Raw genomic sequence first — 25,606 nt, 5'->3', positions numbered from 1 at the left:
AAATTTGGGCATAGAACTCCGGTTGGAAAAATCGGGACACGGCTGTTTACAGCACTACACTGATGCAGAGCCTACGCTTGCGTGCTGCTGATAGGAAGGAGATGGAAGATGAAGGAGGCCGGATCTACTCAGGCAAAGTTTATTATTTTCTTACTTTACAGTCTCGTGATTAAAAGGAGAGAAAGAGAAATAGGGGATTAAGAGCAGTGTGTCTTTAAGAAAAAAAAATACTACATTAAAATACTATGCAGAATATGGGACCGTTAAAATAATAATTAGGATAGTATACAGGATATAGAAGGAGGGATGCGTTGGGGTTATTCAGAAGAGGTATTGGATTGCAAGGATATAATGGTTGATGTGTAAGGTTTATCGTACCCAGGATCTTCTCCAGGACTTGCGCTTTTCGCTCGTGACCATATTCTCTGCAAAAGAGGTCATCAACAAAACTGCCCTCCCAAAGCTTACTCTCGTACTATAGGCCACTCACCTTGTTCAAACACGGGAGGATTGATAAACTCTGCAGGTATAAGGAATGGAAAGCAAGAGGCCACACGAGCAGCTCTATTCACCCAGTCTAAGCATTGAATTCCGTCAGCGATTCCGACCCGTGCTATCCAGCAAGAGAAAGAGGAAGGAACCTACCTGGGATGGCCACGCCAACTAGCTGCTCGCACAGATCCGAACTAAAGTGGTTACAATTCCTATAGAGTGGCGGGAGGGTAGAGGATGGTTGGAGCAATTCAGAGAGGAGCAATCCAAACAAATAAATTCAATACCGCTCAAGCAAATGATACGACATGCCGGTGAAGCTCTGCGCCAACCGGTGTAGAACCCTGTTGATTTCAGTATCGTTCAGCTGGCAATATCCCATCAGGATGGATTTTCTGCATTACAAGATTGGGATCCGGAATTCAGCATTAATAAAGCATCGCCATTCCAAGACACTTACTTGTATCGAACCCCCTTTGGTCCAATCTTGGGCTTGACCGAGAAAATGCCACTAAAATTGTACGGGTGCGCACCGAAGCAATACTCTATACATGGGCGTAAGTGGATCGGGATCCAGAGTGCGATTTGCCATGGGCAAAAAAAAAGAATCCGCATTTTACCTTTTCCCCTAATTTCGACTCCGGTGTGATACACCCCGACCCCCAGCGAGCTCACCATCAACGAGAGGGCACTTGGTGGCAACTAGCATTCGAATGCAGAGCCTTGTTATTTGCGGATTGCCTCGATGAACACAATGTCTGGGATTGGCACTTACTAGACTATAGACATGAAGGAAGACCGGCAAGCCCGTGGAGGAGGGCGGACGTGAGGGAACGAGCTGAAAATGGCCACTGTCTGGGCGCCTTTTCCACTCCAGGGGGCTCATCTTGCGGCGAAAGAATGGGGAGGGAAGGAGAGGAAAGAAGAGAGAAGAAGAAGGGGGATGTCGAAGGAAATCAAAGCCATCTCTATTTTTTATTGTTTTCGTGTTCAGCTCTGCCCTCTGCAACTGTTGCGCGCAATTTATTTCGTGCGACAGGACTAATTCCCGGTAAAGAAAGCTCAAATCTTAATGGCAAGGGCAAGCAAAGGGGGGGCCAAAGGGAAAACGGCCCCACCGGGCACAGGCCAAGTCGGCCTCTCCTTGGCTTTGCTGCTGAGCGTTCCCCCACAAGGCAGACGCGCATCAGAGAAGGAGGGTTCGCATTGGGCCCGCTTCTACTTTGCTTTTACACTTGTGTGCGATTCCGAAGATCATATGAAAAAGAGGTCTGTAGCCAGGAATTCATCATGGATAGGTTACATCTACTAACCACACAACAAATGCCCGCCAAGGGAGGCACACCGGTGAGCAGAAACGATGCACAAGGAAAGGATAACAAGACAGGAATGAATTCCATAACCCCAAAGGGGGCCGTCCCCTAGTGGTCTCATTTTCCTCGCGACAAGCCCGGCTGCCCACTGCCTAATCTCCCGACGTCCCGCAACACGGGCAGAGCAAAGGGCTTCGGAGGACTGGCTTCTGGGTATAAGGAGGCGTTGTTATTATTTGTCGTGGGGATCGATAGCGGCTGCGAGACGACACGACGAGGGGCCGCTGATCGCGTGGTAGCGGAGGGGAGGTTGGTAAGGGGACCGAGCGTGGAGCGCTTGAGGGCGGATTCCAGAGCAGGTAACTTGAAAGAAAGAAGAGGTCGTCAACAACGGCAGAAAAGGGAGATGAGAGGGGGTATATTTAGGGTGATTACCTTTGGGTTCGTTGCAGTTGCCTCGTTAAGCTGTTTATGGAGCCACTCTATCACTGTTGCAAGTATACAGTTAGCTGGTTCAAGGGGGTTATGCCCTCATTCAAACCGGAGGAGCAACCTACCTCGCGCATTATCATCCATGATCTTTCGTTTCTCCTCCAGTTGCCGTTCCAGATCCTCGACCCGACGCCCTCCACCACTTCGTCCTTCGCGCTCTCGTCCCAAATTCTCTCGCAAAAGTGCGACTTCTTGCTGCAACTGTACAATGAGCTCCGTCTTTTCGTCGAGGAGCTTCTCTTGCTGCAGAGTGACTTTGTTTTTCATCTTCATCTTGGAATGGGTCGAACGAAGCTCCTCTTGGAGCTTTCGGATAATTTCATTCCCCTAGAGATAGAGTTTCATCAGTGTGGTTTTATGATATTGCTGGGGAGACGGGGATGAGATGGGATCTAGCTTACTTTTTGGACTTCACTCTTTGCTTGTAAAAGCTGCTCCTCCAACCCCCTAGTTTGATCCACGATTCGTTGCTGCTGCGCTTGGTCCACGGTCGAGACCTTGGTCCACAACAGGTCGCGTTCTTTTCGTAAATCTTCATTCAATTCCGACAATTTTTTGACCTATTCTCTCTCGAAAAAAAAGACAAACTATGTTAATTGAACTCGGACTCGCGCTTGAATCCGCTACCACGCTACCTGCTGCTCGTAATGGTCTACCATGTCTCGTCGCTCTGCCTCGAATTTCAACTTCAATTGAGCCTGCTCCTCGTTCGCGACGCGTTTCACGCGCTCGATTTCTGTAGAGAGGGTGCTGTTCAGCCCCTCGACCGCATTGAGACGAGCACGATAGCCGGAAGTGGAAGAATCCACCTGGGACCTTAGAGTTTGAATTTCTACCTAAAACCAAGATAGTCAAAGATGGGCTTAGCATGCATTCCTCCCTAAAGATGCGACTACGGAAAGGGATCCCATACTCGTAGGGCGTTCAGGGTCCGCATATAGTTCTGCTTTATGATTCTGTGTTCCGGACGCGTCATGCCAAGGGTTAGGTGGGTGATGTGCTTGAACCTATTGAATTCGGTGATGCTGAGAGTCGAGTGAGGCGATAATCCGTCAGAGCACATCTGGATTGAAAATCTACACCAAGAGTAAATTCCATGGACGACCCAAAAAAAGAGATGCCTAGTGGTTTACCTGGGAGGATCAGCATGTTCGTTGCGAACGCATTCGTCCAGCAAGTCGGCCAGTTCATGTGGGAAGTGTTGGAAGTCAGCGACAAGGTGTTGCTCCCGTTTAAGGGAGCGAAAGCTCTCTTCTGACAGCTCAACCTGATACATGAAAAATGGATCGTCCTCATCAAAGAGTTTGAGCTCTAGCAACTGTTTACAAGTCCTTGTTATTGAGTGCCATTGAGGCAAAAAGAGACATGGTGCAAGCCTACTGTTCCTCGCGGAGTATGATTCTTGCTAGCTTCGAATGTAACGCGTTGCAGAGGGCGGTGGAGCGGGGTGCGATCGAAATCAGGCGCGCCGGATGGGCTAAGAAAGATGTCGATGGATTTGGTGAATATGACATTACTATTCTGGATATCCATGGTGAATAATTCTAATGGGCCTTGGGTGCGTATTCTTGACACGCTTCAGGCTTCCCTAATACGCGTAAATTATTTTCTGTCGAGGGTGGTTAATTTCGCGATTTTTTTTAGGCCGTGTTGAATTTTTGCAAAAAAAAGTTTAAAAACACGACCCAACATTGCCTTGTTCTTAATTCATCATTTCTGAGCGTTGCTTCCCAAGGGCAGTAGCTTATTGTTTGTATAATTATGCCGAGGCAACGAACACGGCTCACCATAAGAAAGAAATCCACCCAGCCTCCGCCCGGAACATGTAAACTCTTCATGTTCTGGGGTGACCAGGCCAAACGGCCACTCGCCGCCTCCGCGCCTACTTCCGCTCCCCTCTTCGAGGCACGTACGCCCTTTGCTGACATTTCTGCCACGCACATCAACATCCCCCCCAATGACCCCGCTCTAGTGCATAGAAAAAGATCACGGGAAACGAAGGCGGAAAATAATGAGGAGCATGGAAAGGTGACACGACCGTTATTCCCGAGAAAGATCAAAAAGGGCTTTTCATTAAGAACAGCTCTACCCCCGTCTGTGGGATGCATGGCGCGGGAAACCGCATATAGGCAACTGAAAGGTTTCTACGATCTCCCTTCTCCTGTTGACACGCCTCTCCTCAACGGCTACGTTTTTTTTTATAGTATCGAAACGATTTTTAATCAGGGACTTTATTAGTACCGAGCACGATTCATATCCCATCACCGATGAGTTCCAGAACAGTATACCGCCCTTTCAATGTGTATTTAGTAATCGTAAGTGCTCCTTTTATTTGGCTCTGGGGAGGGCCATAGCCTAACTGATGAGTGATTTAGATGTAAATAGTGGGAAAAGTCTTGTCATTGCAAGCGAAGAGGGGAAGATGTACTTCATTGACACGAAATATGATCAGACGATCGAGTGGAGTAAGTGAGGCAAAGCCATGAAAAAGATGGATGGTATCAGGAAGAGATAAGATTAAACTCTACGTTGCAGGAACGCCGAGAAGCGAACTGGCGGCACATGACAATGCGATCTTTGATGTGCAATGGAGTCCTGACGACCGATATCTGGTGGGTTATCTCTTGTATTCTCTATTTGACTGAAGCCGTGAGACTACATTGAACCTCTCTGCAGGCGACAGCAAGCGGCGACCAAACGGTGCGAGTGTGGGATGTGGAAACGCGGCGGGAGCTCTACAAATTCCGCGGAAATAGATGTAGCGTCAAGTGCGTTAACTGGGATCCCTCCAATCCAAGTAGGAACCCCATGGGATGGTTCAACCACAACCTCATACTAAATGGATGTCTTCTTTTGGTTATTCTTGCTTTTTATACGCACAGATATCGTGGCCAGCGGGTCCCGTGATGGCCTTGTGCTCGTGTGGGATATTCGCACCCCCACGATACCCATTTTCGAGATCAACGATGCCCATGCGTTCTCTATCACGCCCTCGTCTAAAAGGCGGCGCACGGCGACTATCGCACAAACCGCCATGAGCGAGCGCAGCGTGACGGCCCTGACGTTTGTCAAGCACAGGGACAACGTGGTAGCGACGGCGGGTGGGTCTGACGGGCGCATCAAGTACTGGGATCTGCGGTCTAGCTTCCGAGCTTTCCCATCCCCGATTGCGTGCTCGGAAAGCGTGGAATCGAAACGGCCGAGAGGTGGGTGGTCATTTCCCGGCTCTTCTTTCTTTTCAATCTCGAGCTCTATTGAGAACGTGTTGGAATGTTTTTTTTTTTCGTTGCTTCCTGCATTCTTTGATAGGTTTAACGTGGATGACGCTCGACCCAAGTGGCTCGCATATTTTTGCATCCAGCCTTGACAACCACGTCTACCAGTATAATGCACATTTCCTGGGTGCGCCACTCCGCCGCTTCACCGCTCCTGATTATCGGTGCAAAAGCTTCTTTATTCGATGCACCGTCTCGCCGGATGGCCAGTTCATTGCCAGTGGGTCTGCGGGCGACCACATGTACTGCTGGGAGGTAGAGAGGCCAGAACGGGGCGCAATGGCCTTCAGGGGGCACAAAGGCGAGGTGACGAGCGTGGACTGGTGCAAGCGGGACATTGGGCTGCTGGCCTCGTGCTCCGACGACGCAACCGTTAGAGTCTGGCGGTGCAGCAGGGAGGATGCGGCACTTCTGAGGGCCGGGAGCAACGAGCGCCCATGGGGATTTGTGGAGGAGGAGGGGGAGGAGGAGAAGGAGGAAGAAGGGAAGGAGAGTTGAAGTTAGAAGGGCGCTAAGGTTCCGTGGCTTATGCATGCGGTTTTCTTTGGATTTTCCTTATTTAACCTTGGCCACGCCATGCGATGTTTTCTCTCCCATTCTGTCTTCTTCATGCCGGAATCGCAGTATGACCTGGCGGCCTTTCATCTTTTTGTTTGCAGCGTGGTCGGTGTTTGCAATTTGAACTAATAATAGACTGGCAAAAATAAAAATTTCGCGGCCCAAAATAAACGGCCCAAGCATCCTCGCTATCGCTTACGCTATTTTGGGCTTGTGTAATGCTGATAAGACGGAGGTGCGCAGCAGCTCTATGCTCGATAGCGTGGCCGACTACGCCGGATTTGGCCTGGCCGCGGCGATTCGAATCGATGGGGGGGAATCGCATGTGGGCTGCTGAGGGGGCACGGGCTGGGATCGAGAAGGCTTGATGCGAATCCACAGAGGGGAAGGGGGCCGCCCAAAGCTTTATTTCGCGCCGCAGCAGCCCGCCAGTTAGCTAATCACAAACGGGAGAGTTTATTTGGGGAGGGGAGGCGAGCGGGTTGATTAGTTAGACTCGCCGCCTAACCGCCCGCTGAATCGAGGCAGCGGGTTTGTTTCTCCCTATTAAGCTCTGCGGTTTGCCCTGAATTAAGCTCAGGTGTTTCAGAGATATAAAAATAGGGCCCACTGGCGGGTTCATTCGATTTCCCATCGCCACCAGCCCGGACAATAAAAAAATCGCCGCGAAAACACCATACAGCCGGCTCCTTGCCTTCCGCCCTGGCTTTCTCTCTCTCTCTCTTCGCTATTTTCCCCAGCTCGGCCATCGCCATCCCCCCCTTCGGTCCTTAATTTTGCGCGGGATTAGAGGAGTCTCCGGCCTCAAGCTCGCCCCCACTTTTGCGCAAACCAAGGTGAGTAGGCTCGAGGGTGACCGCATCCATAGGACTCCTTACTCCCCTGTTTTTTTTTCCTGACCCTGCTCTATTATTTTTTTTTTCATACCCTCTCACTTTTTTTCTTTTCTTTTAGCTAACAGAACTAACCCCAAGCAATTAAAGAACCATGTCCAAGCATGACCGCGGACGCCCTCCGCTAGAGGCCTCGAAAGTCGCGACCAGCTCCTCCTCGCGCTCCTCCTCGCTCCAGCGAGCCGACAGGATTCCTCACCGCCTCTCCACGCCCCCTATCTCGCTCTGCCTGCAGAAGGCCTCGGCGGAGCAGAAAGGGCTGGACGAGCCTGCGATGGCCCGCCGTAGTCTCTCCTCCCCGCTGCCGCAACAGCGCGACAATGAAAGGGAGAAGGAGAAGGAGAAAAAGAAGGAGAAAGAAGGGCTGCTGGGATTGTTGCGGATGAAGTTCAAGGCGCGTCGCAAGTCTGAAATTCCCGCCCCCATCACCGAAAAACCCGCGGCAGAGAAGCCAAAGACGGCCGAGAAGTCGCAGTCCGCTTCGTCGAAGACCCCGTCCCACCTCAAACGCAGCAGTCTCCCGCTGGCGGCGACCTTCTCCCCGCCAAGACGGCTGGTGGACGAGAGCAACTTGCGCGAGAAAATGGATCGACGCACCTCCTACCTCTCCACCGCCTCGTCCGCCTCTTCCACTGCCACTCGCTCTCTGCGCCCGTTTCCCCCGCAGCAGCCGCAGCAGCCGTACCAGCGACACTCGCAGGACGTGTACCAGGGCAGAAAGGAGTACACGTCCACCAATTCCTCGCTCACGGGTCTGTCCTCGTCCGATACCCCCTCTACCCCCGATTACTCGCGTCCAAGGAGCGCCACCTACGGCGGTGAGTCGTTCAAGGACTCTGACCAGTACCGCGACTACGTCGACGCCTTTGGCGACCTCAACGACGACGATGACGACGACAACGAACCTTTGGGCGGCGTGCGCCGCAGTTTAGACAGCAGGGGATACCATCGACATCGGTCCATGATCGGGGACGATGTCGTCCTCCGACCCGACTCTCTGCTCGCCGCCCACCTGTCCGAGCGTCTTTCTGCCCGCGAGCAAGCTGAGCTCGCCCGCCAGACCGGCCACACCCTGGTCAAAGTCCCGAAGAAGCCCCCGGAGCCGAGTGCCGGCCTCGTGGGCGCGATCGCCAATCGGCAGCGCGAGCGCTCTGCTCCCTCCCACGAGATGAGCGATCGCGTCGCGAAGCGCGCTAGCCTGTTGCTGGCCCGGCAGCTAAAGGAGCAACGGGAGGATTGGGAGCGGCGAGAGCGTGAGCGGAAGGAGCGCGAGAGAAAGGAGGCGCAGGAGAAGGAATGGAGGCGCTCTCTGATTGAACGGCAAAAAATGATGCTCATGCAGCAGCAGCAGCAGCAGCAACAGGCTCAGATGATGATGCTGATGCAACAACAGCAACAGCAGCAGCAGCAGCAGCAGCTTCAGCAGGCGGGCATGGCCGGTTTCTGGCCAGCGCCCATGATGCTGTTGCCCGCGCAGCCAATGCTAGCCTCGGGGGGTCTGATGTCGGGCGGGATGCACGGATGGGACCAAAGGCCGCCAGTGTATGGACGCAAAGAGCGCTATCCCTCATACCAGACGATGGCCTAGTGGGTGTAGCTTGTTTCTTCTTCCATTTTTTTATTTTCTTCACGCTTTGCTTTGCAACACAAAATGCCGATGGCTCTAATGGAACGAGAGGAAGTAGGGTTTCTTATATATTCGATATTTTCACACTGCTTGGAAGGCTGTCTTTATATATATATATACATGTAATATTTTTCCTTTTCTTCACTTTTCTATTTTTTCCCTTATTTTCTTTCAACTCTTCACGACTTCCCGGGTGTATTTTAAAAACGGTATCATTTTATTCTCGACAATTCATTTTTTTTTTCCTAATCCACTATCTATATTTCCACGGGGAATACGACGAGCAATCAGTTTTTTTTTCTTTTTTTCTTTCTTTCCTTCTTCATTCAACTTTTTTTTTTTGCTGATTTTTTTTCTCTCAATCTGTTAGATTTTCTCTTTGTTTATTCGTTATTTTTTTTTTCGCTTCTAAATATATTCAAAAGAACAATATTGATAGTATCATGACAATTCTAGGATGCAGTGCTCTATCGTGGTTATTTTCTCAAATAGTTTGCCTCTAGCATCACTATTCTGCTGAGGATCAACAGCCCCGGCGGGATGAGGGGCTCTTGGTCGCGGAGATGGAGGGATATCCAGAAATCGAGTGCCCGACGTAGGTGCTCCTCACCCACCTCCACCGAGCGCATGCCCCGTTCTTCGTTGGCGAGCTCGAGGGCGGGGAGGGATAGGGACTGGATCCCCTCTCGCTTGATAAGCTGATCGTCCTTGTGAAGATAGTCAAAATGCCTTTCCAAGCGGGTCTTCAGCATGGAGTGTGTGCCATAAGAATTTAAACCCAGAAATCTGAACCAAGTGAGGGAATGAGGGAAAGAAGGAAAAAAAAAAAAAGCAAAAAAGACCCCGGTTAATATGCAAAAACACAGCGGCGACTTGGTTCGCAGCACTGCACTAGCACTCACTTGCAAAAGGCACTTAGGCGCTTCCTGTCCAAGTTCCGCAGTTCAAAGTCCAGGGGGTAGCGCCGGGCTAGCCGGACCACGTTCTCCACGCTCCCGAAATCCTCCTTCCCAAACCCCCCCAGCTTTTGCACCGATTTGAGCAGATTCTCCGTCATGACCAAGCGCTTGGCATGCATTTTCTGGCGCTGTTTGACAAGCTGTTCGGGCGTGACGCAGGTGCTTGGGAGGGCGCCAGGAATGACAGCGACAAAGGGGATGGCTTCGGGGAGGATGGCGAGGAGGATGGCAAAGGGAATGAGCTTTCGGGTGTCGCTATCTGATTTGCACACCTACCCATTCAATAAGGGTAAGTGAACGGCTCTCTTCTCAACCCCATCGATTAGTCACAGCATATGATCACTTACAAGCTGGAATTCCTCGCGTGTCCACTCGCTTGCATCTTTCGAGCGCCGCAATTCTGCCGCCAGCTTACGATTTGCCCATACCTGCTTAAATCCGGCCACATAAGTCTTGAGCATCGCTTTGCTCTTTGCTATAAAGCCTTGCTTCTTCTCCGGAGTAACCACTTTTCCATCATTGGCATTGGCCTTTGCTAGCGGCGTGGATCCGGAAGAATAGTCAGGGCCAACGGAGCTGGGGGACGAGCCCGGAGCGGGACTCGGTGAGGAACTTGGGAGGGTGGAGTAGAGTCTATTGAGGGCAGGGGAGGACAGGTAAAGCGACCGAACATGAACGGGCATAGCCATGGGCTGGACGCATCTTGTTTCTTGCACGAAACTAGGCCGAGCCAGCAGGTATACTCTATGGGGTAGCGCTGAGCTATAGAGTCGATTCATAATTTAATTGCAACGTCGAAGACAATGACTACCCATTTCCAACGAGATGCTGAGGAAGAAATACTGCTCGCTTGCGGCGCAGCCCTTCCCCAAATGGAATATTTAAACTGAAATTTATCTTTTCGGTAAACAGACTGTGTCTCACCCGAATGATTGTCAATGGGACTCGTTGGATCCTCCCGTCTAAATTTCGCCAACTCAGGGAAAAAAAAAAACAACTGTTTCTCTATTGAAATTGAAAACTAAAGAGTAAAAAATAAAAAAAAGGATCCTATTTCTTCCTATCGTGCTGCAAAGTGGCAGGGGGGGGCACTCGGTGGTATCCTTCCGTTTTGTCCTCCTTCTTCTCGTCGTTCTCTCTGCTCTTGTTCTCCTCGCTCCCGGCATTCCCCTCCGTGGGCTGCGCCTGCCCATAACCTTCGTAATTATATCCATAGTAATAGTCGTATCCTGCCTGGCCATTATATCCTTCATAGTTTGCAGAGGGGTACCCATAATAACTCGCGTATTGCTGATGGTACGCAGCCCACTGTTGATGCTGGTCAGACTGGGCATATGACTCCTGGCCGGTGCCTGATACTGTGGTTGAGGGAGCGGTACCCGGCGGGGGAGGAGGGGGAGGTGGAGCACCTGGTGGCGCGGTGCCAGGAGGCATAGCTACGCCTGGAGGGGCACCGGGAGGCAAGGGAGGAGCGGCGGAGGCAGAAGCGCCAGGGGGAGGAGGGGGTGCACCGGGAGGTAAGGGTGGTGCAGCATGGGGAGGAGCACCTGGTGGTAGAGGGGGTGCGGCGCTTGGAGGAGCCCCGGGCGGAAGAGGAGGAGCTCCGGGGGGGGCGGATTGATAGCCATAGTTATACTATTGGTAGTCATAAAGAATCCATGAGTGAAATAAGTTTTATAACAGTCGATGTTCGAGCAAACGACCAAACTTACATCATAGCCGCCGTAGCCATATCCTGCCTGGCCATAGCCGCTGGAGCGCTGTTTGTAGTTCTCAAACTCTTCTTTAACCGTGTTTAGAAGATCCCGAACCAGCTCCTCCGCCTTTTCAATCTTATCGATGTCGCTTGAACTGACGATGCAAAAAGTAGGAAAAATACAGATATCCTTTAGCCGCAACACGAGAATCTTAGTTGGATAAGCTATAGTAATTACTTACGCGATGACAATATGCATGGGATCGGCTGCCTCAGATCCAGTCTGGTACTCCACAAAACCAGACCCTTTGCCCTTGAGAAAAATTCTCACTCCAGCTTCTTGCTCAATGTGCTTCACGTACGAGCCCTAGCAGTGCTCACAAGGTTAGGAAATACACACACCCAAGACAAATCTAAAGAACACGCACCTGAGGCCCAACCACCTTCCCTCGTATGTTGAACGACGAATCCGGCTCAAACGGGATGTAGACCTTTTTTTGGTAGGGATAACGCTAACATTTCAAAATACAAAAATTGGAATGAGTTGCAATTCCAAGCCTAAAACCTCAGCTAGGGCCCACGATCCTACCCCACCCACATGGGCGATCCCATTCTTCCCCGTATCTTGGAAGCGGCGCTGAGGCGCATGCTGCGTAACCGGGGGATTCGTCAAGAGTTCCTCTACCATTTCCACAGCCTTGTCCAGCGCCTCCTGTGAGGGCGCGGTGATATGCAAGTAGAGGGGCGGGTCTTTCTCCGTGGCTAGGCTTCTGTCGGGCAAATATCTCCCGCGGGTGGTAACGTCTGAAAAAATAGATAGTGTGTAAATACTGAGTCTTATTCTCGATACGAGTTCTGAAGATGAAGCTATACCTGCTCCCGTCTCTTGGAAGATCTAATAGAGAAAGAGATGCAAGGGGAAGAGTGCGTTAATTGTCTTGTGCCCTATCTCACGAGGATGCACAACATTGGGGCTATGATAAAAAGAGGGAGAGAGAGAAAAATACCTTAGCTTGGTTAGCGCCCTTCGTCACCACATATTTATTAGGTCTGTCGTTAATATCAATATTTTTGGTAAATTCACCTTCCGTCTTAGACTATTATAGCGAGTTCAACATCATTAGAGGCAGAGAGTAGAAAATGACAAAGGGGTTCCTACCTCTTCAAGAACAAACGATGAAGCAATGGGTGGGGGTAAGGGGGTCTGCCCACTGGATCCACTGACGCCCTTTGCCGCCAAAAGGGCGTTGATCCTTGCGGCCGCATTCTTCGCAATCTCACTCGGATCCGAAGCTTGATTGTTTCCGTCGGACGACGATCGGAGTACTTTCGAAGAAGGTGGGCCCTCTCCGGAGCCGCTATCCTGGTTGTCACCTGAGAGATCCCATTTGCGCTTTGGGATGCGCTCCATGTGTTACAGTAAGATGCCGAAGTGCGGATTGAAACAAGATGATTTTCAACGATTTGTTTAGAAAAGTCCAAGCCGGTTCAAATATTGATCCTAGCATCCCAGAAATGTGGCTTTTCCCCCGAGATGTCGCATTACTTTGGCCATCTTAGATTATTCACACACCCTTGCAAGAATAAAAGCCCCTATTTCCTTGCTAACTCCAAAAGTATAACTAAGCCTATCTCTTAAGGATGTCTAACTTGGCTGCCAACTGCATCTTCTGCAAGATTATCAGGTAATGGGCTCATTTTCGCTCCACATCCTAAGGGACATTATATGAATTTTTTTTCACGACTAGGAAGGAAATCCCTTCGCACAAATTGTATGAAACCGAGCTCACTTACGCGTTCTTGGACATCAATCCACTTAGCGAAGGACATGCGGTAAGCAATATGTTGCACCGACTTCTCCGCGAGGATATTTAACTTTTTTTTTCATTAATAGCTCGTGATTCCGAAGTGTAATTTTATCCATTTCTTATTATTTTTGAACAACCATTCGACTTTATCTCCACTATAGACTGCGCAGAGTTTGTCCACCAGGTGCCGGATGAGCATCTTGCCGATTTGCTCCCCGTTGCTAAAAAGATTGCCTTGGCAATTGGAGCTGATAACTTCAATCTGCTGCAGGTATACACCAACCATTTCCAATCCTAAACAATTTCTTCCACTGACTCATAATTCCATTTTCAATAGAACAACGGGCGAAAAGCGCACCAAGTATATAACACTTGTTTGGTTATTTGTATCTCATTTATTCACATATTTTTTGTTTTCTTGTATAGTTTGTTCCCCACGTACACTTCCACATCATCCCCAAGCCCAACGAGAAAGAGGGCCTGGGCATAAGCTGGCCCCAGCAGACTCCGACCAAAGAAAGCCTAAGCGACGTGGCTAAGAAGATCTCTGAGAGGATCGAAAAGCTCTAGATGAAATTAGACATATCCTCTGTAGCTAAATTATACTTAGCAGAGCTAGATGCCACCAAATTGAATAAACACGAAATTAGTGCTGAATTCTCTTCTCTTTTCAATCTTTTTTCGAATCAGCACATGGAAATTTTTTTATTTCGAGGATTATCGCCTCGGGTGGCAAACTGTGACTGCATTTGAACCCCATACCACCTCCTTAAATGCATAGTTATATGCATAGCCCCTGACTGTTCCAATATTCTTCTCGAACATAAACACGTTTCAAACTGTGGTGTATAGCATATAAATTACGTAGATATATACTATACTGCATAGTTTTTAAACCTTGGAGCGAATGATTTTACTAAATTTTTACCTTGCCTCAAATCTATTTTCTCTTTTATATGTGTTTCATGGCTAAGAGAAAATAAGAAATTGGATATCCCCATGTAAATATTTGGTGTAAATTAAAGTTTTTCTCTTTTTATTAACAACTTTTCCTCATCGACCCCTGCCAAAATTAGCGTTAAAATAATGCTGGACTATAAATATACTAATTTTAGATGAAGTAGGTAAACAGGAGAGAACCATGAGGAGTTGCTTGAAGCAAATAAATTATCGAAAACTCAATTGAGAGCATTGCCTCGCCTTGGTTTTTTACAGTTCGGCGCTCGACAGTCTTCACAGCATACCCCTCCGCAATTCACTAGTCCATCAATGCACCTGAGAGCTACGATCGAATTGTCGTTAGTTACGCCAGCTCCCTGTGTCGCTACGGCCAAAATAAGGGGAAGAACGATGGCCACAATAGTCTTGCTCAGATACATCTTGCCGAATATCGAGGAAATACAGTAGAAAGTATGATTCAATTTGATATAAAGCCTGAAGTAGACTCGTGGCGCTTGCTTTATATACTGTAGCGTTTAGTACCATTCGGTGCTTAGCAACCGCTTAGGGATCCATTTTAGGAACGCATCTCCATGTTCATGCTAGAATTGCCCTTTTAAATCTTTTACTGCCAACAAATTCTCGTGACCCAAGTTCGCTCAATACGTTGTTTAACTCTTCAAACCCACATGATCTATAGAACGAATATTTTATACAATATATATTTTAGCCATTGCTAGATAATGAAAAAGTAGTGTATCGGATCAAAAGATACTGGAATATTATTCGGCTTCAGATTTAATGAATGAATGGATTTCTTGATAAATGTACTAAATATCCTTTATGATCAACAAAATCCACAGCGTGCTTCTCCACAAGGTGTAGCGTTCTAGAAGTTCCGTGCTAACCGATTATTGTCGAAATTTCGGTATCTCTTAAAAAGGATAGTAGGCTTGGAGGAAATTTAGAACGAATGTAACTCTTTACAGCCTCGTATTTACCCAGCTCGGGCCAAAACAACCGTACATTCTTTTCCTTATAACGTTGCATTGGCTAATATGCAATGTCAACATGTTCCCCATAAGATGAAGCGTTCTGGAAATTCCGTTTTAACCGATGTATTTTCGAAATTTCGGTATCCCTTAAAAAGGAGATTAGGCTTGGAGAAAATTTTAAACGAATGCAACTCTTTACAGCCTCCTATTGACCTAACTCGAGTAGAAATAATAACTATCTTTCCCTGCTACATAGTATTGGCTTCCTGAATGAGTCTCCTGGTATTTCTTGAATTCTTGAATCTTCAATATGAATTGTCCCAGGAAATGCCTGCGCGGAAGGGATTTTCTTTGGCAGATATCGCGAGTTTGGCATGTTCAGTTAGACATACTCGAGTGTACATTTAATGAACTCTATGGGTTGCTTCCCTCGTGTCTACAGCAGATGTCGGAGCCGCAATTAATTGATTTCCCAATCACAAGATAGACTCGGTCATACCGATCACGACCGGCACGTTCAACAAGGGATTGAGGTCCGAGGTGAGGATTTCGGTCAAAAAACTAGAATGCCCCGGATGGAAAAAAGGTTTAGCGATTAAGTTGTGGAGGGAAAAGATAGGATACGTGGTGGCTATTAGCTATCAGGTATCTAGGCAGATCCAATGCATCCATCCTATTCCTCTATGTACATCTCGTAATGCAGTAATCTTCTGATCTTTATGCATAAATTATATTTTCCTTTCTCTTTTTCTATTCTATTTTCACTTTTTATTGAATATTCTTTCATTACAATGGGCTATCGTGAATAACCTAAATGTGAAAAGTGGTGTAAATTCTACAAATATTCATAATTGTAAGATAAAAAAAATGAAAGAGAACAGTATATATCTGGCATCTAATTAAAGATTTATACTGCTACCGTGTCCTAATCTTGGAACTCGGCATCACATTCCACTGTCGCTGGCACACGCAGATATGTTATTTAGTAACGAGTAAAGATAGAGTATTATGGACTTTAAAGCACTCAGCAAATTTATTAAAGGCTATCGATATTGTTTTAATTCCCATTGATCTACAACACATGAGTGTTTGGGAGCAGTATAGTTAGTGATGAAAATAATTCTGAACGGGCGATTCTACCTTCTAATTTTGACATATTTGATCACTCCTTGAACCTTTCTCAATTGGCGTTCTTCGGGTGGCAAACTGTGACTGCATATTATAACTTCATAAAAACGCCGTCCTCCTGCACATTAATATTCCATATAGTTGATTTCCACTCAGAGCATTCGAAATCATGTTTGGGCGAGTAAGTCATTTTTAACAACCATCGTTATTGAAGATGGAGTTGCTTTGCTAACAAAGGCATTCTTTTCATTAACAGATGTTTTATCGAAATCCTTACCTTCATGTAAGACGAATTACTGTTGTGAATGGGAATGGAATGAGAACGCTTGGAGAGAGGATACCAGCTCGACTGCTAGTAAAATAATTCAATTCGTAAACAGCCATTGTGGTAGTTATGTGATCTTTTCTCTTCCTTGATATCATAGCAAACTTCGTGCACCGCTTTTAAACCAAATACGAATAAAGAGCTCGGTGTCGAGGATAAAAGAAAACAGGAGAGTATGGGCAAACAGGCTGTAAGTAAGCGCATAGTTTTATGCTTCTTCCGCACTCGCTGATGAAGATGGCCCTTCACTAGCACAAGGTGATCAATCTGTTCGCTGAAGTTCCAAGACCCGCAATGCTTTTCGGCTTTGCGGGTACAGCACCCTATCTTGCAACCAGCGCGGCATCGATTTTCTACGCAAACCGTCCGGATGTAATGGCTGCTCTCGACCCCGTGCATATCGGCTATGGCGCTTGTATTATTTCGTTCCTTGGGGCCGTGCACTGGGGATTGGAGATAGCTCAATATAATGGTAATCAGTTAGATGGTGTAGAATAAAGTGGCAATGGGTCTTCATTGCGAATTTTTTATAGGTACCACGGGGTATAGGCGCTATTCTCTCGGCATTTTACCGCCTCTCTTTGCTTGGCAAACTCTGTTACTCCCAACCACGCCCGCAATGCTTGCACAATTTCTTGGGTTTACTGGTCTGCTTTTTGTGGATATGAAGGCTACAGATCGAGGATGGGCACCCCGATGGTATATCTGGTTGCGATACTGGTTGACGGGGATCACGGGAGGAGCCATCATCACTACGTTGGTGGCAAAAGAGTGGAGAAAGAGCGGCATGCGCGGAACGGAAATGCGGATGGAGCATGCCTTTAAAATGAAGGAGGCTATCCCGCCGGAGACGGTGGTGAACAGAGGTGAGAAGAATGAAAAACAAGCTATAGAGGGAGGACAGAGCAACGAGTCGCAAAAAATGGAAGGGGACGGGAAGGAGGGGGCTAGGTCGAGTGAGTCGCAGAAGGGTGACGATTCAAGCGTGAGGAAAAAGGAACCTGAGAACGTTGAAGTCCCCAAATCCAAAAAGATACAAGAGGATGACAGTAAAAGGGAGAAGCGCGATTCACCCGGAGGTCTATAAAACGGCGAGGGCAGGAACTGTGACGGCACAGAAGCACTGGCGCTTCTTTAACTTTTGAAAACTGCTATTTTTGAAATAATTTCATTATCAATATTCAAATATTAAATATTGGCCACCCTTTCTCCCCTCATCACTCTGACGGAAACTTCTAAAAAAACTTCCAAAACATAGGATGGGATTTTGCATCAAGGAACCTCCATCAATACTGTAGGTCGATAGGCTGAAAGATATATTATAACGAATCACTTAGAAACTAGCGTCAGCAGCATTAAAGCGAAATAAATAAAACACGAATTAATATCAATACAATTTTGTAAGAGTCCCACAGGGCGTTCATAAAAAAACATAAATAACTGTATCAACCTTCAATCCATTTAACAACTCCACTCTCCCTTGTCATTTAATAAGCAGCCAATGCCTATTTGGTCCCCTGGAACATTGCCAAACTTGAGGAAGGCCTTGACAATGGACCCAATACCGATACCGGCAAGTGAACCCGCCGCAACCGAGTACTGTTCCCCAAAGAGAGAAAAAAAGATTAGCAATAGTGGTGGACAGCCTAAGGTATCCAATAAAACACAATACCATATATTTATCCCATTGCTCTGGTCTATACTTGCGCCAGAAGTAGGTGGTGACCCATCCAATGGTCATCGCAATTGGGACATATGGGCCCTTTTGGCTGAGACCGATGCCTAGAGCGTTGAGATTGGGGAGGTATGGGTGCCATGTTGGTGGGATCCATTTGTGTTTGATGATGGTAAACACGACCGAAAGTACAGCGAACACAATGGAAAGAATTAAACTGGATTGAGGGGGCCTGGTTCCTCCGGTGAGCACTTCGGTCACTGCCGCCCACACGTTGGCGGCGTAGAGACTGAACTCACATTTGGCTTCGGAAGACTTCGGTGCGAGAATACATGGGTAGGCTTTGGCGTAGAGATAGAAGAGCCCAAGAGCAATGCCAATAGCAAACACGGAGCCGATGATCTGGGCATAGAACTGAGATCGTGGAGAGGCGCCAATGAGGTGTCCGGTTTTCAAGTCACCGACCATGTCGACAGATTGTGCGGCAGCACTGCCTGCCATGTTTCCGGCCATCAAGTTGACCATTTGTGCATTTTGCATAGAGCTGCCAGGGATAGCTGCGAACACGAGCTGTGTAACTTTACCAATGGATCCGACGGGATTAATGTCCGTCTCACCGGATGACTGCAAACCCACAAATGAAAGCACAAAAGAGAGGATGATAGCCAAAAGTGACAAGTAGACAGCCATTCCAAAGAACACCTAAATGAATAATGGGTAGATGCAATATGAGTAAGATGGTTCATCTGTTTAACAAAAAAAAAACTTACTCCCATGATGATGCATGTGAAGATGATGGAGGCAACCAGGCCACCGATCCACCATAACTGAGGGACCTGTTCATGGGGAAGCAGAGGATCGCTGGGGTCCTGCTCGAACTCAAGGTTTACATTGCGGTTCCTCAGACGTGTGAAGGTGGCCTTCAGTTGGATTCCACCGATCTTAACCGCACGCCATAGTACTTTGTAGTTCACGAAGAGCTCACTGAACGATGAAAACACCATCAATGAAATACCAGGCCAGAGCCACCACGACTGAGCCGTAACGACATTAAAGCCAAAGGGCTTCTGGATGATACCCGCACCCCACATAAGAGGCCCGGCAATACCAAAGGAAATGATCTGACCGACCAGGAAACTGAAAACGGTCGAACCTGGAGACTAGATGCATAAAGGAAGAAGCGGATTAGAATGAAGGCTTGAGTGTTAGGTTTGAGTATCTTATTTTCTCTGAAAACGGTACCATCAAGCCCACTCCAAAGAAAGACCATTCGAACTTGAAGGCCCAATCCCAATCCTCGTCCATCATGATGAGATTTTTGCTCCCAACTGCACGGCCAATATGGTATAAGATGCGGGGATTATCGAGGATGCCGGGCATGAAATAGGTCAAGATGGTCCAAACACAGGTGAGAACGAACCAGACTCCAAGCCAGTATGCCTTCTTCATGGCTTCCTTTTCGCCACTGACTCCCTGGTGCAAAGACTGTATTGTAATGGCGGTAGCACGGGGAGTAGGGAAGACGAGATCCTGGTGGATGACGAATTGTTTGCGAAGGGGCACTGCAAAGAAAAGACCGTAGAAGGCTGCGGAGAGGGTCCATAGAGCAAAAGAGGCCATGTCCCTTTTGAAATGATGAATATAGGTTAAGATCACTTATTGACCCCGTCGAAACGATGCAACTTATTCACCTGTCCAAGTTAGCCGCTTGGAGCAAGTTCAGCTTGTACATGGCAGGAATCGCGGACACGAAACCGGCTGAGAGACCACCGGCAGCGGTTGCAGCAGTCTGCGCAGTACAATTCTCCTTAGGGCCGAACGGGGCCCCTCCGAAATTTAAAGGTAGTACTCGGGTTAATGGCTTGAGAATCGCAAACGAGAAGATGGCACCGAAGAGAGAAGCACTGTGCATATATGAAGGTATTAGCCAAGGGGTTGAGGACGAAAATGAGGGGGCCATCCCAGCCCAACCTACCCAAAGCTCCAGCCTATGTTGTAATGCAATTGAATGGAATGGGGAAAATATGCGATCACGACATCGATTAGTTAATCAAGCCCTGATGCACCATAAATGGAAACAAATAAGGTTTGTGACACTCACCAATACTTAATCCCAAATACATATCTATTTAAAAAGAGAAGCAAGCCAAATTAGGTCAGCGAGGAGGCAAGCATATGAACAAGCCATTCTACTTACTGGAACATGCAATGACACTCCCGAGTAGCGAACCAACAATGGCCGAGCGCCAAGTAAATTGTAGCGTCTCGGTGAATTCCTTCGCTATGCTCGGGGCATCCTTATCACCATAAGGATGCTCCACTTTCTCAATATGAGTAGAGGTAAACTCCTCTGTCTTATCTGCAGACATTGTGAGGGAGAGGGGGAGAGGGGAGCCCTTTCAATTGAATAGGAAAAGTGAAGTGCCAGAAAAAGTCCAATACGGGGAGGAGGAGAAGGGTTGAGACCGGGGTTCAGAAGCAGGACTGGAGAGAAGTAGCAGAAGCAGCTAATCGAGCAGGGGGCGGGGAGGCGGAGGGGAGGATGTTCGAGGAAAACAGAGGCGCGAGATCCAGACTTTTATAAGAGCAAGAAGGTGCAACGCTGGGAGAATATCTTCTCACCCTTCTGTGCGTTCCACATGCACGTTTTCTCATTCTCATTAAGTTAAACTCTAAGTGCGGCATAACAGCGTCTAGCTTGCATTCAAAAACAAGAAATTGAGGGTCACAAGACGCAGAGTGCTTGAGAAACTCTAAAGGGGCTCCCATTTGCTGAACCATGGAGCTGTGTCGCCATTTAGACCAGAGGAGGGGGATGCTTGTGCCGGACTCTTCTAATTAGATCAGTGCCCAAGGGCCAAGGAATCGGGCTCCGCTTGTGTTAGCTTCCGATGGCACATCGTGTGTGCATTCGGTTCAAGACCCCCGTGGAACAAGACAAGCAAGCCATGAAAGCTTCTAGTTTAAAATAGCCTATGGGGAGGTCGTCGAAATTTCGGTTGCAGCGGCGTGCTACTCGGAAGGAGGATCAGCTAAACTTCCTTCGCTTGTTCGTGCAGGGCTACACTGTGGTTCTAAGCAATCCGCGTGTTGAGTGAAAGGATGCCACGTCTGTTATCTGAATAACTTTAATCCTCTCCAATCCCCAGTATATAAGTCTTAAACCGACGCATTCAGCGCTCGAAGAAATGATTGAGTTGCATCTCCCGCTTGTATTGTTTATATTATACCATTAATATATTTTTACTAGTGTACAATTAGTTGAAGAAGAAAAAGAAAAGGCGCGAGGGCTAACAGAACACAATAAATAGTATAGTTGTCATAAGGAAAGGAGGCCTTGCCTCAGGGAGACTACGAGATGTGAGAGCCGTTTTACAGATTATTAACACTCTGGCACCCCCTCACTGTTCAACATACACCCAGCGGTAACCATGGAGCTGACGCTCGGAATATCGCCAAACCTCAACAGGGCCTGGATAACACTGCCAATACCCATTCCGGCCAAGGATCCAGCGGCCACACTGTACATGAGCTTGCTGTGAGACTCAGGGCTCAATCGTCGCCAAACGGTGGTGGTTGCCCAGCCAATGACAAACGCAAGCGCAACCTCGCCATGAGACTGGGTCATACCAATGCCTAGTGCGTTGAGGTTGAGCATGTAGGGGTGATACTTCTCCGGAATCCATTTCTCGCGCACCACGGTGTAGACAACCGAAAAGACGGCAAACACGATGGTGGTGATGATCGACGCTCGTGGAATATCCACCTTCCCCTCCGTGAGGAGCTTCGTCACATTCACCCAGATTTTGACGGCAACAAGGTCGAACTCACACTTGTCCATCGGCTTCACAATGCATGGATAAGCGGAGGCGTAGACGTACCAGAGGGCGAGGGCCATACCAATGGCAAAAATAGAGCCGACCAGTTGGGCATAGAACTGCGAGCGAGGAGAGGCTCCCAGGAGATGTCCGGTCTTCAAATCGCTCACCATGGCAACACTCTGTGAGGCAGCAGAGGAGGCGATGTTGCCGGTCGTTAAGCTGACCATCTGAGCAGCCTGAACACTCGGGTGCGGAATGGAGGCAAAAATGAGCTGCGTGACCTTGCCGATAGACCCGAGGGGATTAATGTCGGTTTGAGCTGAGGCCTGCAGCCCGATGAACGAGAGGATGAAGGCGAGGAGGATGGCAAGGAGAGAAAGGTACACTTGGATGCCGAAGAATACGCCGAGAATGACACATGTAAAGATGATGGAAGCGAGAAGTCCGCCCATCCACCAAAGTGCTGGGACTTGCTCGTGTTCGAGCAAGGGGTCATTGGGGTCCTGTTCAATCTGGAAGTTACCACCTCGGTTCACCAAACGGCGAATTCCATTCCACGTGTTGATGCAGCCAATTTTGACACCTTGCCATAGCACGTCGTAGTGAACGAAAAGTTCGGCAAAGGAGCTGAAAACCATGAGCGAAATGCCAGGCCATAGCCAAAAGGATTGCGCCTAAGAAGGTATACAGAATGAGGCGGCGATGAAGAGGCATGGGAGAGGAGTGGGGAGGCCAAGGGACTTACCGTAACAAACTCCTTAAAGCCATAGGGCTGCCCAATGGAGCCATCCCGCCACATGAGTGGACCGGTAATACCAAACGCCAACACGTTTCCGATGAAGAAGGACCAAACGGTGGCTCCAGGAGTCATCAGTCCAGCTCCGAAGAAGGCAAAATCCCATACAAAGGACCTAGAGAGGATACCAAGGTGTTAATTGGAGTTTAGTGTGTCCACAGATAGATTGCCCTCGCCATTTACCAGTGCCACAACGCGTCCGACTCCATCATCTGTTGGTTCCCAGCAGCGTGACCAATCCAGTAGAGAATGTGCGGGTTATTGAAGATGCCAGGAATCCAAACCCCCATGAGGGTAATAAAAAGCGAGATCAAGAACCAAACGCCGAGATGGATGGCAGCTCGAATCCCCTCCTTCTCCCCAGTCACGGAATCGTGAAGAGACTGGATCGTGATCGCTGCAGCACGTGGGGTGGGAAATACGTAATCGTGGTTGACGACGAAGTGCTTACGAAGAGGGATCGCGAAAAAGAGACCATAGAACGCGGCAGCAATGGTCCAAAGAGCCATTTTTGCCATATCCTTCCCAATATTATTGGCATCTAGGAGGCCAAGTTGATACATGGCGGGAATAGCTGCGACAAAGCCTGCAGCCAACCCGCCGGAGGCCGAGGCAGCGGTTTGAGCGGAACAGTTTTCCTTGGCGCCGAATGGGCCGCCTCCCAGATAGTAGGGGAGAACCCGCGAGAGAGGTTTTAATATGGCGAAGGAAAGGATAGCACCAAAGAGGGAGGACGACATTAGCCAACCTAATAGACAAGCATCAGCATCAACAACTCAAAACTAGGGTGAGTATTTATGCCTACCCGTCTTCAAACCCATATACCTATTTTCCCGAGAAGAAGGGGTCAATTTTCCCATTGATCTACCATCGCCAATTCCAAATGACTTACATGTTGGAGGCAGCAATAACGCAGCCGAGCAGGGAGCCGACTATGGAAGAGCGCCAGGAGAATTGCCACACTTCGACGAATTCCGCGACGGCGCCCTTCTCCGTATATTCTGGGACCGCCTCCTTTTCGTTTCGATACTCTGTGTCAGTTGAAGAGGTTTCGAGTTTTTCATTGGGAGGGGCCGAGAGATTATCATTTTTGTTGTCGGGGTGATAATCCCCTTCTCTCTCGACAGTCATAGATAGCTATATATATATATTTTTGTGTGATGTATCAAAGAGCGAAAGTATGAATTTATCCCCGATTCTATAAGGATGAAGAGGAGGAGAACAGGTGCAGCGCAAAAGGACTATGAAAAAGGGCCGTTATTTATTATATAAAGCTGTAGGCGATTATCATTGTGATGCACAGTGATGCTGGCAAATAAATTTTGCGTCCGATTCCAAGCAGCCTTCATCATTCAAGACCTCCCGACTCATCCAATGAGACCGGGCCGAGTTGATTTCTGGAGCTAGTCAAACCTTGGCGGGGAAGGAAGCTCGCTACGGTGGAATGGGCTTGTCCCCCCCACGCTCCAGTAAGGTTGGAGGCCTGCGCTATGTGCAATCACGCTAATCAGGCGGGATTTAGAATCCCTATGATCCTTCGTTCGGGCCTTCCCTTGATCCAAACAAGAATCCTCTCGAGCGCATCTTGTGTCTCGCCCCCCGGCGCGCGCCTCTTGCTGCACCGCAGGCCGGCCCACTCCACCCTGACTCTCTGCAGGGCACGGTAGCTGCGCGGCGGCCTTCCACGCCTTGGCTCAGAAGAAGCATCCGGCGGAAAGAGGGTTGAACACTCCAGCCGGAGTGGCCGATAGAGGGTTCCATCGGGAGCATATCACATGGCTGGCGGACACAGGATTTCCTATTGCATCCGCAGGCGACGAAAGAAGAATGGTAGCAAAGCAAATCAAGAATCCTATGAGCCGCGCTCGCCCTAAGGCCTCGGCCAGCCCGAGCTTGAATGGCGCCTCCCGCTCGGCCGCTGGCTGCGCTCGATTGCTGCGGGTGGCGGTTGGCATCAAATTGACGCCATCCGGTAACCGCGGCCGCTCAGTGGAGAGGTTTTGTGAAGCAGACGCGCTCCGATCCAGCTGAGGAACGGAATAGTGGGTGCACTTGCACCATCATGCGGAGTTTCCGGGAGAGTTTACCTTGTGTTCCGATTAGAGTTTGTTCCCACGAAAAACCGTCGCGTGTTCAACCGTCGCCGAAATGCTCTTATTCAGAGCTTTTGTTCCGAGCTGGCTTGTCCGCGTTCTAGAGCCAAGCAGCCGCCTTCCTTTAGCGTCCGCTCCGCCCATGGGCCGTCCACCGCCAACGTCGCCGTGCATTTGTCTTTTAATCTCAGATGCCGCAGGTCTCACCCTCTTACCATTAGAGGCCCATGCTGGCTCCTTCCTCACGTGTTGACCGTCAGGTGAATACTACCTAGCCTTGTATATATACACTCAACCGCCGCTGCCCCTCCGGCTCAATGGGGCTGGCAGGATGCGTCAAAAATAGCGGCAAGCCACCTCTGGCCTTGGAAGCGGCAAGGCTTCCAAAATACGTCAAATCCGGCTAAGCACCAGAGCCAAGATGGTTTCTGTGCTTTTTTGGAACCGCTTATCAAGGCGGACCTAGCCGTCTGAGTAGACTTTCCCGTGGTCATACTTTGTCAAGACGTTCTCGTGTTTGAATCATAATTAAATCATTATGAATTCTGGTTGCTTTGAATTAGCATTAAGCTACTCGAAGCTTTATCCATCTCACAAGCCTCTCACAGTCGAGTCTCATCAAACTTACTCGTGGCCTTTTCGATTCCATATGGGGGGTCAAAATGGACCAAAGCCAAAGCTGGTTTAATTACACAATTCAACGAAAAAAATAAGAAAGGAT

At 48.7% G+C, this 25,606-nt stretch overlaps 12 protein-coding genes across 12 annotated transcripts; 5 read left to right on the top strand and 7 right to left on the bottom strand.

Annotated features, from left to right (window-relative positions):
* Positions 1-369: 369 nt before the first annotated feature.
* VTP21DRAFT_3902 (uncharacterized protein) lies at positions 370-1,378 on the bottom strand (the record flags this gene model as incomplete). The annotated part of the gene is made up of 7 exons (XM_069394254.1): positions 370-425; positions 491-577; positions 646-704; positions 780-887; positions 953-1,037; positions 1,113-1,194; positions 1,268-1,378. 7 exons carry the CDS (start codon positions 1,376-1,378, stop codon positions 370-372), a joined length of 588 nt encoding a protein of 195 aa, XP_069248781.1.
* A 544-nt stretch (positions 1,379-1,922) lies between these two features.
* VTP21DRAFT_3901 (uncharacterized protein) lies at positions 1,923-3,830 on the bottom strand (the record flags this gene model as incomplete). The annotated part of the gene is made up of 8 exons (XM_069394253.1): positions 1,923-2,168; positions 2,241-2,293; positions 2,363-2,624; positions 2,699-2,857; positions 2,933-3,133; positions 3,211-3,373; positions 3,431-3,615; positions 3,678-3,830. The coding sequence occupies 8 exons, from the start codon at positions 3,828-3,830 to the stop codon at positions 1,923-1,925; spliced, it is 1,422 nt and encodes a 473-aa protein (XP_069248780.1).
* Positions 3,831-4,058: 228 nt separating this feature from the next.
* On the top strand, positions 4,059-6,070 carry VTP21DRAFT_3900 (uncharacterized protein; the record flags this gene model as incomplete). Its single annotated transcript, XM_069394252.1, has 7 exons — positions 4,059-4,437; positions 4,502-4,612; positions 4,673-4,762; positions 4,833-4,909; positions 4,974-5,094; positions 5,180-5,503; positions 5,607-6,070. The coding sequence occupies 7 exons, from the start codon at positions 4,059-4,061 to the stop codon at positions 6,068-6,070; spliced, it is 1,566 nt and encodes a 521-aa protein (XP_069248779.1).
* A 57-nt stretch (positions 6,071-6,127) lies between these two features.
* On the bottom strand, positions 6,128-6,455 carry VTP21DRAFT_3899 (uncharacterized protein; the record flags this gene model as incomplete). Its single annotated transcript, XM_069394249.1, has 2 exons — positions 6,128-6,255; positions 6,362-6,455. The coding sequence occupies 2 exons, from the start codon at positions 6,453-6,455 to the stop codon at positions 6,128-6,130; spliced, it is 222 nt and encodes a 73-aa protein (XP_069248778.1).
* A 662-nt stretch (positions 6,456-7,117) lies between these two features.
* VTP21DRAFT_3898 (uncharacterized protein) lies at positions 7,118-8,611 on the top strand (the record flags this gene model as incomplete). The annotated part of the gene is made up of 1 exon (XM_069394248.1): positions 7,118-8,611. One exon carries the CDS (start codon positions 7,118-7,120, stop codon positions 8,609-8,611), a length of 1,494 nt encoding a protein of 497 aa, XP_069248777.1.
* A 515-nt stretch (positions 8,612-9,126) lies between these two features.
* VTP21DRAFT_3897 (uncharacterized protein) lies at positions 9,127-10,388 on the bottom strand (the record flags this gene model as incomplete). Its single annotated transcript, XM_069394247.1, has 3 exons — positions 9,127-9,436; positions 9,553-9,881; positions 9,957-10,388. The coding sequence occupies 3 exons, from the start codon at positions 10,386-10,388 to the stop codon at positions 9,127-9,129; spliced, it is 1,071 nt and encodes a 356-aa protein (XP_069248776.1).
* Positions 10,389-10,659: 271 nt separating this feature from the next.
* VTP21DRAFT_3896 (uncharacterized protein) lies at positions 10,660-12,716 on the bottom strand (the record flags this gene model as incomplete). The annotated part of the gene is made up of 8 exons (XM_069394246.1): positions 10,660-11,244; positions 11,322-11,460; positions 11,548-11,672; positions 11,734-11,817; positions 11,895-12,109; positions 12,179-12,200; positions 12,313-12,402; positions 12,465-12,716. 8 exons carry the CDS (start codon positions 12,714-12,716, stop codon positions 10,660-10,662), a joined length of 1,512 nt encoding a protein of 503 aa, XP_069248775.1.
* A 230-nt stretch (positions 12,717-12,946) lies between these two features.
* On the top strand, positions 12,947-13,683 carry VTP21DRAFT_3895 (uncharacterized protein; the record flags this gene model as incomplete). The annotated part of the gene is made up of 6 exons (XM_069394245.1): positions 12,947-12,990; positions 13,054-13,138; positions 13,200-13,215; positions 13,275-13,384; positions 13,451-13,474; positions 13,540-13,683. The coding sequence occupies 6 exons, from the start codon at positions 12,947-12,949 to the stop codon at positions 13,681-13,683; spliced, it is 423 nt and encodes a 140-aa protein (XP_069248774.1).
* Positions 13,684-16,344: 2,661 nt separating this feature from the next.
* On the top strand, positions 16,345-17,587 carry VTP21DRAFT_3894 (uncharacterized protein; the record flags this gene model as incomplete). The annotated part of the gene is made up of 5 exons (XM_069394244.1): positions 16,345-16,356; positions 16,432-16,530; positions 16,601-16,690; positions 16,753-16,972; positions 17,034-17,587. 5 exons carry the CDS (start codon positions 16,345-16,347, stop codon positions 17,585-17,587), a joined length of 975 nt encoding a protein of 324 aa, XP_069248773.1.
* A 374-nt stretch (positions 17,588-17,961) lies between these two features.
* On the bottom strand, positions 17,962-20,544 carry VTP21DRAFT_3893 (uncharacterized protein; the record flags this gene model as incomplete). Its single annotated transcript, XM_069394243.1, has 8 exons — positions 17,962-18,099; positions 18,173-18,877; positions 18,946-19,335; positions 19,418-19,799; positions 19,867-20,079; positions 20,151-20,163; positions 20,277-20,300; positions 20,373-20,544. The coding sequence occupies 8 exons, from the start codon at positions 20,542-20,544 to the stop codon at positions 17,962-17,964; spliced, it is 2,037 nt and encodes a 678-aa protein (XP_069248772.1).
* Positions 20,545-21,557: 1,013 nt separating this feature from the next.
* VTP21DRAFT_3892 (uncharacterized protein) lies at positions 21,558-23,923 on the bottom strand (the record flags this gene model as incomplete). Its single annotated transcript, XM_069394242.1, has 5 exons — positions 21,558-22,670; positions 22,742-22,907; positions 22,976-23,540; positions 23,598-23,617; positions 23,685-23,923. 5 exons carry the CDS (start codon positions 23,921-23,923, stop codon positions 21,558-21,560), a joined length of 2,103 nt encoding a protein of 700 aa, XP_069248771.1.
* A 398-nt stretch (positions 23,924-24,321) lies between these two features.
* Positions 24,322-25,359, top strand: VTP21DRAFT_3891 (uncharacterized protein; the record flags this gene model as incomplete). The annotated part of the gene is made up of 4 exons (XM_069394241.1): positions 24,322-24,455; positions 24,544-24,764; positions 24,836-25,085; positions 25,161-25,359. 4 exons carry the CDS (start codon positions 24,322-24,324, stop codon positions 25,357-25,359), a joined length of 804 nt encoding a protein of 267 aa, XP_069248770.1.
* Between the last annotated feature and the right edge of the window lie 247 nt (positions 25,360-25,606).

Source organism: Calcarisporiella thermophila (genome assembly GCF_041956535.1).
Source record: "Calcarisporiella thermophila strain CBS 279.70 unplaced genomic scaffold VTP21scaffold_19, whole genome shotgun sequence".
Classification (NCBI taxonomy): Eukaryota; Fungi; Calcarisporiellomycota; class Calcarisporiellomycetes; order Calcarisporiellales; family Calcarisporiellaceae; genus Calcarisporiella; species Calcarisporiella thermophila.
The sequence above is the reverse complement of the archived record's forward strand: the minus strand, read 5'-3'. Positions and strand labels throughout refer to the sequence as shown.